Here is a 12,118-nt window from a genome sequence, read left to right on the forward strand (position 1 = left end):
GGAGAACAAAACCAAAGTAAAAAAAGAATTAAATTGCTTTATTCTATCTCCACTCTTTCACTAGGACAGTTTAATACCCACGGAGTCTCTTAAGATGCTAATCTACCATCTGCTAGCCCACAAATCCTTCCCACTTATTCCCTTAAAGATCCAGCCAGAGCGTTGCTTAACAGCCTCTCCCCTGGAACAACGACCACCTTGGAAAGGGGCTTAAAAATAAGAATATAAACAAGAATATTGTCTCTCTCCATCCAGTAATTTCAGGGAATTAAGTGGAAAAGATTGCAGTGCAGCATTCCAGGTTGCTTGCTGGCCCGGCCGGGGCGTGGAGGGAGGGGAAGGTCTGGGTGCTCCCTCCTCTCCCCCCTGCACCTGAACCTTCCCAGCTCTGCCACGGCCCCTTCCAGCTCGGGACCAGCACTGCCTTGTTCTGTTCTCTCCCTCTGAACTGACTGAGGTCCTCCAAAGAGAGTGGAAGACTTTCCAGTGGCTTCGGCAGGGTTTGGATCAGGCTCTTTCCCAAGCACTGCTCCACATCAGCTCTTCAGCCTGAGGCGACTTCCAAACGTCCAGGTGGGAGCTGCCCACTCAACACTTCAGGGTTGGGGTTTGCCTTTAATGCTCCTTCAATCCTCAGTGAGCTGAGTCCAATCAAAGGCAGGGCTTGCACTCTTCTTCCCCAGGAGTAACTCACAGGCTCAGTCTTTACTTAAGGAAAGGATGTCACGACAATCAGATGTTTGAGGAATTTCTTCTTTAATAGGATAAAAGAAAAACATACAAACACCTCCCAAGCTTCTGTCATGGAATGATTCTCACACTGTAAGGAGCACAACTCAAAAAAAAAAAAATTAGAAAATAAAGAGACAAAGGAAAGAGAAAGGAGAAGTGCTAAGGGAGAAGTGCCGGGGAGCCTCTCACCGCAGCAGACGGGGCAGCTCGTGGGGAGCTAACACAAGCAGCAACAGAACACTTGCCAAACCAGGGTGGCACACTGGAACTCAAAGCCATGCTGATCCTGAACTAGAAAGCAACCGTGATGGCAAAGATGGGGAAGGAAGATGACAGGAATGACCCAAACCTGGCCATTTCTTCCCTAAGCCCCTCCCCGGTGACGTGGCAGCGATGCCAACATCCATCCCAGGGCTTTCAGAGAGCCAATGGCAGAAACATCCCAGCGGAGAACATTTCTTCCCCCACCTTCCCCAGCTTACAAAGATAGTGTTTCTTTACAAAAGAAGAACCCAGAACATTCCAGGACATCTGCTCTTGCTCTCCCTCTCCCCGCTGTAACATCAGTCACAATTCATTTGGGGGCGAGGGGGGAGGATTTAATTTATTTTCTGTTTTAAAGCCATAATCTAGAAAAATGTTTTGTGGAAACTTTCATTTTCCTATTTTTGCTTGCTTTTTTTTTTAATAATGCTCATTCATAGAAAACTTCACAAAGGTGACGTCTATGTACAGAAAACACGATTCCAAAGGCTGCTTCAGTAGTCAATGTAATAGCACCTTGAAAGACAAAAGTTTGACAGATTTGAAAAAGTCATTTTGTTAAATTTTAACCCTTTCCTCATAAAAAAGAACCAGTCACAAAGCTCCATCTGTAGAAACTCTTCCAAAGTCTCCGTGTGAAAAGCTGAAGGGTTTCCAAGATCCCCAGCTCTTGGTCAGTAACTCCTGGCAAGGTCGAGGTAGCAGCCAGACAAGGATTTCCTGCAGTCCAAACCAAGAGGAGATGAAAGAAATTCACAGCAGACTATTGCACAGGGCTGGTCTTCCATTCCACAGTTTCCTAATTATTTTTCCACTAACTCAAAAAGGGTTAATTGAATATTTTCAATGAATCCTGGTTAAAACATGTTGCTCTGAGTCCCAGGCTGGTACTGTGTCTGCAACAGGCTCTCCATAAAGGCCAGGTAATCTGGGGTCTGTCCATATTCTTCAGGATTTCTTGGATTCCCCAGCCGGGGACGCTTGGCTGCTCTCACTTCATCTCCTGAAAATACATCTTCCTGAGGGGCCCCAGTGCTGAGGGACTGCAGGAGACACAAAACAACCATTAGGGGCACAGCAGGAAAACAGGAGAGACCCACAGTCCCCTTGGGCTGGGAACAACCTGGGCATTCTCCAGCCCCATCACCTGGTAAAAGGAAATGGCTTTAAAGGGTAAAGCACCAGGTCTGAAAACAGCCAGCAGGTCTGGAACCGAAAAAAAAAAGCTAGGAAATAAATCCCTCATCTTTTCTAGGCTCTGTAATTCCACTGTATGCACTTAAAGACAGCCTGATCTTGTAGATTAAGAGATTTGTAGGTAAGAGCCACACTCTAAATCTCCAGTTTGGTGAGAAAAGGGGGTTTGGTCTCAAGGTGATAATCAGTTCTCCAGAAACCCCCGAGCTGCAGCCCAGCTCACCTCACACTTGGACAGGATGACTCCATATAACTGAATTCATATGGTGTAAAATGATCTGAACATAATCTTTTAACCAGAGAAAATAAAACTCTGAGCTGAACACGTGCAAGGGGAAATCATTTCTGTGCCTCTCAAGCATCCATGGCCAGGATTTCTTCCACTCTGTGTATTTTGGGAATGACAAGCAGTTTTACAGCCACAGAAATCGGAGGCTGCATTCACCTAATGTCTAAAAAATACATGAAGAAAATGTGAAGGGGTTCTGCAAGCTGCAGCTGGTTTATTGTTTGCTTTTTTGGTACCCACCAGGCGAGACTTGACTCTCTTGGGAAGCTCTTCCTCCAAGGTATAAATATCCCCACGCTTTACCATTAGCTGAGAGCCATCTTCAAACTCCACCTGTAGGGAAGCAGAAGATGAACTCAGAGCCAGCCTGTGCCACACCTGGGCCCTCCAGGAACACCCAGCAAGCATCAGGGGCTCAGCTCCCATGGATGTCTCCAGGGCTGCTGTGGAATGAGCACTCCCAAGCTCTGGTGAGGATGCTGAGCCCAAAAAGTGCTGCTTTCAGTGCTGTTCAGGCACCTCTGCCTTATCCAAGTGGATTCATTCAGCTCTCCATGAATCCTAAAATATCTGTACTCCAGCTGGCCCAGCACCTCACATTTCTACTGATTTTTGATTCATATTCTGAAAAAAGCAGCTTTTCACTTATAATGAAAGCAGCCCTCTATTCAGGCCAATATGGTAATAAGAATTTCTTTCATCTTAAACAAAGCATTTTCACAGGTCACAAGGAAACAATTCCAGCTACTAAAGTACATTTGTATTTCAACCAGCAGAAATAGTCAGCCAGGTACAAAAAACTCCTCCCATGAAACTCTTTTTGCTAAGCACTGATTATATAATGAATTATGCATCAGATGTTCCAGGGATGTTTATTCATGGAAACGTGCACAGCAAAATGTTAAAACTATTAAAAGTTTTTAAGGGATTCTTATTTCCTTTGCCCAAGACTTTAATACACTTTTCTGCATAAAGCAGAAGGACACAGAGCACAGTTTAATAGGGGTGTCAAGTTCAGGCTAGACAAACTCAGAGGAAATAAATCATCTGCTCCCAATATCTCCTCCTGCTCTGCCCAGCTCCAGCAGCCCATCCCTGGGCTGCTCAGCTCTCCCATCCTGGAGCACACCCCAGGGATCCCTCTGCCACACTCACCTGGTAAATCTGACTGATCTGGGCTGCAATGAACTTGGCCTTGTAGATGATCCCATCCGTCCACTGCAGCTGCACCAGCTCCCCCTCCGGAGGGGGCCCCATCCGGATGCAGTCCCTGCTCTGAGGACAGAGAGAGAGGGGTCAGAAACACAACTCCACCAGAGCTCAGGAGCCAGAGGTGTGCTAAAATCACATGGTAATGAGCAATAAGGTACATTTCTGCACTTGTGATTAATTGTGGGCATCTCAAACAAAACCAGCCTGAGAGACCAGCAATCGACTCTGGCAGCTCCTTCTGCTGCCAACACCAGTTCATGGACATTTCTCATTACAAATCCCACAACATCACATCTCCTGTATCTCAAAAACAAGCAGGACAACTCAGTGAATCAGTGGCACGATCAGGAAGGCAATGCATGAGCTGACAAATCAGCCTCTTCTAGACATTCTCTCTATTAAGTGAATTCCCTGTTTTGAACCAGAAGTGCTTACGAACAATCTGCTTCCCCCATGAATCACACTTGTCAGTTGAAAAATAAGATTATTCAACCACAAAACAAATAGGATGAAATTTAGAACAAACACTGCTTTCTGTGAAGTCATCTGCATTCAGCAAGATCACATCTTTGTAAAGCAACCAAAAAATAAATGAGACAATGTCAGAAACAAGATCTGTCATGAAGAGCGGGATGAGATTTTCTAGGCAAGCAGCAACTTAAAAATTAAAATGAAAAAGTTGAGTTTTGCTTTGCTGTTCCACCCCAAGGCACAGATCACAGTTTGTACACTGCCTGTGACACAGCAGTGTCCCCAGAGCTGCCTTACAATGATGCTCTCGGGGTAAACGTTGTCACTGTAGGAGCCATCGTCGAAGTTCACTTCGTAGAAGGTCTGGGTGCTGGTGCCGATGACCCTGCAGCGATAGTAGAGCCCGTTCCTGTTCTTGGTGATCACTGTCTGCCCCAGGGCCACCTCCCTCCGGAACGGGACCTGCAGGGACACAGCAGGATCAGCTGCCAGCCACAACTGCAAAAGCTGGAATGGTTTGGGTGAGGAGGACCTTAAAGTCCATCCAGTCCCACTCCTGCCACGGCAGGGACACCTCCCACACTCCCAGGGTGCTCCAAGCCCTGTCCAACCTGGCCTTGGACGCTTCCAGGGATCCAGGGGCAGCCACAGCTGCTCTGAGCACCCCCTGCCAGTGTTCTACACTCTTCACAGCTAGGAATTCCTTCCCAATATCCCACCCAAAGCAGCCCTCTTGCAGATTAAAGCCATCCCCAACAATGGCTCCCTGGACAACCCTTCTGCATTAAAAGCACAAAACGTTTTGAGCCAGCACAAGCAGGGAGAAACTATTTTTGAAAACCCCAAAAACCAAGCAACACAACAAAACTCCAAATCCCCCAATCCAACCACCAGCACAGAAGCCCCAATCCCAGCCCAAAACCTACGTTCTGGTTTGCTTTGTGCTTGAAGCAGGTGATGGACACGACGTAGGGCCAGTCGTCAGGCTCCATGGGCACGCCGGCCGCGTGCGCGCACGTCACGTGGAAGGACGTGGAGCAGTGCTCGTAGGAGCACTGGACACAGGCCCCTGACACCTTCTTCATCCTCTTCCTGCAGTACACACACCTCTGCAAGGGAACACAGCTGGAGTCACACCCAGCTCTGCAGGGGAGCACAGCTGGAGTCACCTCTGCAAGGGAACACAGCTGGAGTCACACCCAGCTCTGCAGGGGAGCACAGCTGGAGTCACACCCAGCTCTGCAGGGAAACACAGCTGGAGTCACCTCTGCAAAGGAGCACAGCTGGAATTGCACCCAGCTCTGCAAGGGAACACAGCTGGAGTCACACCCAGCTCTGCAGGGGAGCACAGCTGGAGTCACCTCTGCAAGGGAACACAGCTGGAGTCACACCCAGCTCTGCAAGGGAGCACAGCTGGAGTCACACCCAGCTCTGCAGGGGAGCACAGCTGGAGTCACACCCAGCTCTGCAGGGGAGCACAGCTGGAATTGCACCCAGCTCTGCATGGGAGCACAGCTGGAGTCACACCCAGCTCTGCAAGGGAGCACAGCTGGAATCACACCCAGCTCTGCAGGGAAACACAGCTGGAGTCACACCCAGCTCTGCAGGGGAGCACAGCTGGAATTGCACCCAGCTCTGCAAGGGAGCACAGCTGGAGTCACACCCAGCTCTGCAAGGGAACACAGCTGGAGTCACACCCAGCTCTGCAAGGGAACACAGCTGGAGTCACACCCAGCTCTGCCAGGGAGCACAGCTGGAGTCACACCCAGCTCTGCAAGGGAACACAGCTGGAATCACACCCAGCTCTGCCAGGGAACACAGCTGGAGTCACACCCAGCTCTGCAGGGGAACACAGCTGGAGTCACACCCAGCTCTGCAAAGGAGCACAGCTGGAGTCACACCCAGCTCTGCAAGGGAGCACAGCTGGAGTTACACCCAGCTCTGCAAGGGAGCACACTTGGGGCTCACACCCAGCTCTGCAGGGGAGCACACCCAGAGCTCAGATCACTGCTGGAGCCCTGCAGAGACCCCACAGCCCCCACGGGACGTGGCACACAGCACAGAGCCCGTGGCTGCAGTGCCACAGCCAAAGTGCCCTTCTGTGCCAAGGGGTCAGGCCCACACGGCCAGGACTGTCTGTGTGCACCCACTCAGGATCTCTGCAAGCCAAGAAACTCCAGCAGACATTGTCATTCCCTACCTCAGCACTCCCGTGGCCATGCCAGCACCCCCAGTCACTCAGCCCTGCAGAGCCACGCTGGGCACAGACAGACTGGACTCCAGTTTGGACTGGGCTCACTGGAACCAGGCAAACACCCACCAGTGGTACCAGAGAACTGCTGCCCCCTCACCCTCCTCACAAAAACAGTGCACCTACACTTCATTAATTCCAACAGCAGCTGGATCCTCCCAGGTGCACTGCTGGAAAATAACATTTCCATTTTTCTGAAAGAACAGAATGCAGTAACTGGGTGGCAATTTGCTCGATTATATTTAATGGGACATTGTATTGATCAGATCTCATGGAATATAAAATCATAAAATGGAACAAAAATACTGTGTGTTTATTTTAGATGCATAAGCATATCAACCATAAATATTTTATTGGCATCCATGTCAGATGAGCCACTGTAGATAATTCAGTCAGTTTTGCAAACAAAAGAAATAAACACATTGTATGAAAAAAAACCCAAAATTATGGGGGAAAAAGGTCTGAAATCTTGGAGACATTTTCACACTCATTTTCTGCAAAGCAGATCCAGTTATAAGGTAAATCGATAGGTGTGACTGCTTTAGAAAGAAATTACATTTTCTCAAAGCTAAAAATCCTGAGCCTGATGGCACTGACAGTGAGCAGGAGCTGTAGTGGGAACAAGACAAAGTTTCTCACTCCCTATAACAGCACCAATTCTTGTTTCCAGCCCCTCAGAAATACAGAATAGGAGATTTTGGGAATCCCAGTCTAAAGAATGGATGCTTGCATAATGTTTCCAGGGATCCATTTGGAAACACCACTCAGTTTTTTAACATTTCCAGGAATCTGTCACTGATCAGCAAATCCCAAAATGCTTTGTGCTGGAAGGACCTTAAAGCTCATCCCACTTATCCAGCCCCATCCAACCTGGCCTTGGACACTTCCAGGGATGGGGCAGCTTCTTTACCTTATCCAAGGCTGGGACAAGGCAAATCAGGGCAAAATTAATATCACACACACGAGACAAATGTGCCTTTCATGATTAAAATGAACAAAAGATGTCCCTGACCATGGCAGGGGGTGGAACTCCAAAACCTTCAAGGTTCCATCCAACCCAAACCATTCTGGGATTCTGTGATTTCTTCTCCAGGAATACTTCTCTTCCTTGAAAGCAAAAGATGCCAAAGAACAGATTTGTTCTTCCTTATTCCTGTGCAACACCCCACTCCCTGCCTGGGCTCTGCCCCACATTTATATGAAATAAGTCCCATTCCTTCCTATGAATTAACTGAAGGCAGTTTGTTTACACCAAAGATTAATTTGGCCTTTTTACACAAACGCACAAAAGCCAGGAAATTCAAAGCCAGAGCCTGAGTGCTGCCAGAACGTGGGTTTAGCCTTTAATAAGCTGAGCCTTTATCACTCTGCAAACCATGTTCCAGAGGCTGATAAGCACCAGGAAAGTGCACAGCAGGACTGAGGGGAGTCAATAGCACAGATGCCTTCATTAACCTGTCGATGTCCCCTTGTCCCAGCAGTAGGGACAGCTGCTGACACACAGGGGGCCTGGGGAGCATTAACCCTCCCAGGGCAGGAATCTGCCCCTCCTGATGCCAGCAGGACTCTGCCAAGCCAGGATTAGCACACAGCCAGTGCCACCCTGTGCCCACACAAACTCCCTGTGACAGGCACAAAAGCTGCAGCAAAGGGATGTTCAGAGCAAATATAATCAAAAGATAAATGTGAGTGACAGTGAGCCTGATGTGTAAGGAGTGATGGAGGAACTGACAATTTTTGGCTGTGAGGGTGGTAAAACACTGGCACAGGGTGCCCAGAGAAGCTGTGGCTGCTCCATCCCTGGGAGGCCGGACACTTGGAGCAGCCTGGGACGGTGGAAGGTGTCCCTGCCCATGGCAGGAGTGGCACTGGGTGGGATTTAAGGTCCCTTCAAACCCAAACCAGTCTGGGATTGTATGAAAATGCAGATCTGGAAGTGTGAGAGATGGGATGGACAGAAATACCAGTGCCAAGTGCTGTGGGAGAGCTGCACATGGAGATTTAAAGGCATTTTCTGTGGGAGGGAAAAGAGTCCAAAGCACAGGAGAGAAATCTTCGGAATAAACGCACACCAGAGTCAGGTCACTGCTGAGAGTAAGAAATGGGCTGTCTGCTGCATGATGAACACTGCAATTCATTTACTCCACTGAGGAATGACAGCTAATTATTCCAAATTTCCACGTCATAAATAATTTACGTGCACAGGCCTGTAATGTGCCATCAATCTGGGAGCAGGAAACTGCAGTCCTGAAAATGGTGCCATACCCACAAAAGGACTGAAAAGTCTGTGCTTGCACAGGGAGACCTGGTCCATGCTTAGAGAACAGGATATACCTTTCACCAGATCACTGCCACTCCTTGGTACCTCAGCCCTCATCACAGGAACTTAAAACAATAAAAACATATTAAAAATCAAATTGTAACCATGGATAACCCCTACCCTCTCTCTCCTCCACTGCCCTCATCTATTTACATCAACTGTCCTCATCCTTCACATCACTCCTCCTCTCCTTTTCCATCTTTTCCAGCCACAAAGGCCATCTTCCCAATTTTATCAAATACTGCACCAAGTCCATCGTTGCCAAAGTCAGGAGCTCCAATGCCATCACCTTTTAGTCACCCTCAGTTTATCTTCCTAACTGCAGCTGCTCACCTCCAAAGCACTCAGCCCCCAGCTCCTCCACTGACTCCCCACATGCTCCAGGAATTACCTGCAAATTCCCACAAAGAATCCTAAAACTCCCCACCATGGCTCATGAGTCCCTGCACACAATCTTATCCAATTTACACTCCCTTTGTACCTCACACCCCAAACCAAAGCCTCTGCATTCTGCCATCCAAATTAATTATTTCATCCTTACCTAACTGATAACTCTAAAACTTTCCAAGTGAAGGGCTTAAAGCCAGGCTTTGACATTTGAGCTACAAGCCAGGCTCTGGCTAACAGCAGCATAAGGAATATGTGCCTGTAAATTCCAACACTGGCCTGTGTAAGTCGAGGCACTTGGAGCAAAAATTCTCCAGAATTCCTGAGAAAGGAAGAAAACACGAGGTGCAAATGGAATGCAACAAACAAAATTTCTTTCCAGAGCTCCAGCAGCATTTGGACAACACTCTCAGGGTGGGATTGTTGGGGTATCTGTGCAGGGCCAGGAGTTGGACTGATGGTCTTTAGGGACCCTCCCAACTCAGGATATTCTAGGATTCTATGAAACTTTGCAGTTTTAATTGAGGAATGAAGGAGAAATGGGTGCAGTGGGTCCGTGCAGAGGTTCTGGAAGGCACAGGCTCTGCTTTGGAGCAGAGCAAAACAACAGAGTCAGACACACACAGACACTGCCCTGACCCTGCAGGACTGCCAGGCAGCCAAGGAAGGGTTAAAGAATTAAGTCATGTTTCCTTGAGAGGCTCCATTAAGCAATACAAGTGAGTGTTGTGTAAAAGGATTTTAAGTTCAGCGTTACAAGTGCTGGTAATGAAGAGGATGCACGTTGCAAGTGTCAGCTGATCCATAAAGAACCACCGCTGCAAGATTTATCACCCTGGCACTGCGCTGCCCCATCACTCCTGCTGAATAATGAATGCTTTTTACATTCACATTTGTGTACAAAACCCATTTGCACAACAGAGAAATAACTCTGGAAGCAGGGATAGGTTCCTCCTAATCTCTCACCCGGGCTCGCTGCACTAAGTAGCAGCTCTGTTAACGAATCCATCAGCACCAACCCATCTATCACTGCTCCAGCACCTTCCCCATCCCACACTGTGTCACCCAGCTGACTTCTGTACCAAAAAAGCAGCAAAAGCACAATTTATTTTGCAATAACACACTATAGTGATGGAGCATTAACTAACATTAAGATAAATTGCTCTGAGCTAATGAATCGTCCATTACTAATCCCTCGGATGAGGCCACACAGCTAAATAACAACTTGGAGCTGGGCTTGTATTAAAATCCTTGCAGTCTTGCCTTGCAGTCAGGGTCACAGGAATGTTTATTCATTTCTACAAGAGATTTCTTGATAGAAAAAGAGAAATGCTGTAAGGAAAGGTGAATTAAGAGATGAACGAGTCAGATTCTCTCTAGTCACCACGTCCCTCTGCACTGCTGCTGTGCAGTACTCAGAGTAAACGGAGCTTTCAGGCCCTTTACACCTGACTGCAGGTGGGAAGGAGTCCCAGACTCTGCCCAGGGTACGCCACACACCCAGAGAGTACAGGCACATCTGGAAATCAGAGCTGGTTGTGTGTCAAAGCACTGACAGAGCTCAGCAGACACAAACGATGCGGCTTTTGTTTGGAAATGAGAGCGAGATCACCTCCAACCTCAGCTGCTTCACGAACCCACACAATGATTTTCTGTCCAGGTACATCTTTTCCCTTTGCCTCTTGTTCCCAAACACTGCCCCAGTGAAAGACACCCACCAGTTTCCACCTCTGCTCGGGGATGGCGCTGATATCCACAGGATGACGCTCTATGACATTGAGGAAACGCGCCTCGGGGACAGCAATAGCACAGATTACGTGGACCCACCTGGGGAGCAAAGTGAAGACACAAATCAGGGCCTGCCATCATTTGAATGAAATGCTCAGGAGGGCAGTTAGCATTTCCCTGCCTCCCTCAGCATCGAAGCACATTTCCTGGGGTTGGCAGCCTTGGCAACGCTCCCAATTGACTGTTAATCAGGGTGGCACAAGGTAAATGTCTCGGGAACAACAGAGATCAACCTTCTTCTACACCTGATATTGCACAGTGCTAAACATTGTCTGAGAAGACTTTTCTCTGAGAAACAACCACATTCAGCAGGAGTTCAGAAGCTCTGCTGTCGAGCAGCCTGGTGCAGTGTAGGGCAGCACAGTCACTTGGGCTCATCCTGCCAAGTCAACAAGGAGCAGTTCCTCCAGAACCCCAAAACTTGCTGCTACCCTGAGCATTAAGAACAAATTCACAAGACAATGAGATAAGGTGCAGTATGGAAGGAAAACACACTCAGAACCAGCACTCACCGGCCATCAGTGGTCATCTGGAGAGCTCCTCCCCTGAGATTGCACAGGCAACATTCCTGCGGGAACACAACTCCTTCAGCACGCGACCCAAAAGCTCTGCCAGGCTGTTCATCCTCCCCAGAAAGTGACTACACCCCACCTGGGATGTCAAAGGCAACGTGAATCCTCCCACCACCCATGTGTGTTAGGCAGTGAGTGATGCCAGCAGTGCCAGTGGGAAGGGTGCTGTGTGCAGTCCTTACCGCTGCCCAGGCGCCGGCCGAGCACCGCGAGCACGACCAGCTCTCGTTCACCAGCTCCGGGCGTATCCCGTAACAGCCTGCAACAAACAGAGCCACAGCCTCGTCAGAGCAGGCCTTTCACAGCACTTCTTAGTTTGACTCCATGATTTTTCAGTTCAGAAGCAACTTTGAGAGCGTTTGAGGAACTGTATTCCACAGGCTCCGACAAAATCGGAATTGGGACCAGCAGGTCTGATAACAAACAAACCAAGACCCCCCACCACAGGTAACCCTCACGTTTGTTTTTCACTTTTCTAAGGACTACAACAGCAAGACTCGGTTTCTTTAGGCAGGAACTGGGCTCCAAGGTGATGCCACCACTGCTGGAGTGCACTCACACATCCAAACAGGGAAGGGCGTTGAATTTTGGCAAGGTTGAAGCAGCTACTTTTGCTGTGTGGTGTTATGAGGAAG

General features: G+C 48.6%; 1 protein-coding gene across 4 annotated transcripts in view; it reads right to left on the minus strand.

Moving 5' to 3' along the window:
• Window positions 1-737: 737 nt before the first annotated feature.
• The window catches only part of KDM4B (lysine demethylase 4B), a 75,439-nt gene continuing 64,058 nt past the window's right edge, over window positions 738-12,118 (minus strand). For all 4 annotated transcript variants that reach the window (XM_068173899.1, XM_068173897.1, XM_068173898.1 and 1 more), the window contains 8 exons: window positions 11,666-11,742; window positions 11,424-11,479; window positions 10,842-10,950; window positions 5,092-5,274; window positions 4,463-4,627; window positions 3,638-3,757; window positions 2,723-2,815; window positions 738-2,039 (listed from right to left, as the gene is read on the minus strand). In XM_068173899.1, the coding sequence (XP_068030000.1) occupies window positions 1,854-2,039; window positions 2,723-2,815; window positions 3,638-3,757; window positions 4,463-4,627; window positions 5,092-5,274; window positions 10,842-10,950; window positions 11,424-11,479; window positions 11,666-11,742 (989 nt within the window). In that variant the 3' untranslated portion in view covers window positions 738-1,853. The remainder of the gene's footprint in view (window positions 2,040-2,722; window positions 2,816-3,637; window positions 3,758-4,462; window positions 4,628-5,091; window positions 5,275-10,841; window positions 10,951-11,423; window positions 11,480-11,665; window positions 11,743-12,118) is intronic.

Source organism: Anomalospiza imberbis, chromosome 27 (assembly GCF_031753505.1).
Source record: "Anomalospiza imberbis isolate Cuckoo-Finch-1a 21T00152 chromosome 27, ASM3175350v1, whole genome shotgun sequence".
Taxonomy (NCBI): Eukaryota; Metazoa; Chordata; class Aves; order Passeriformes; family Viduidae; genus Anomalospiza; species Anomalospiza imberbis.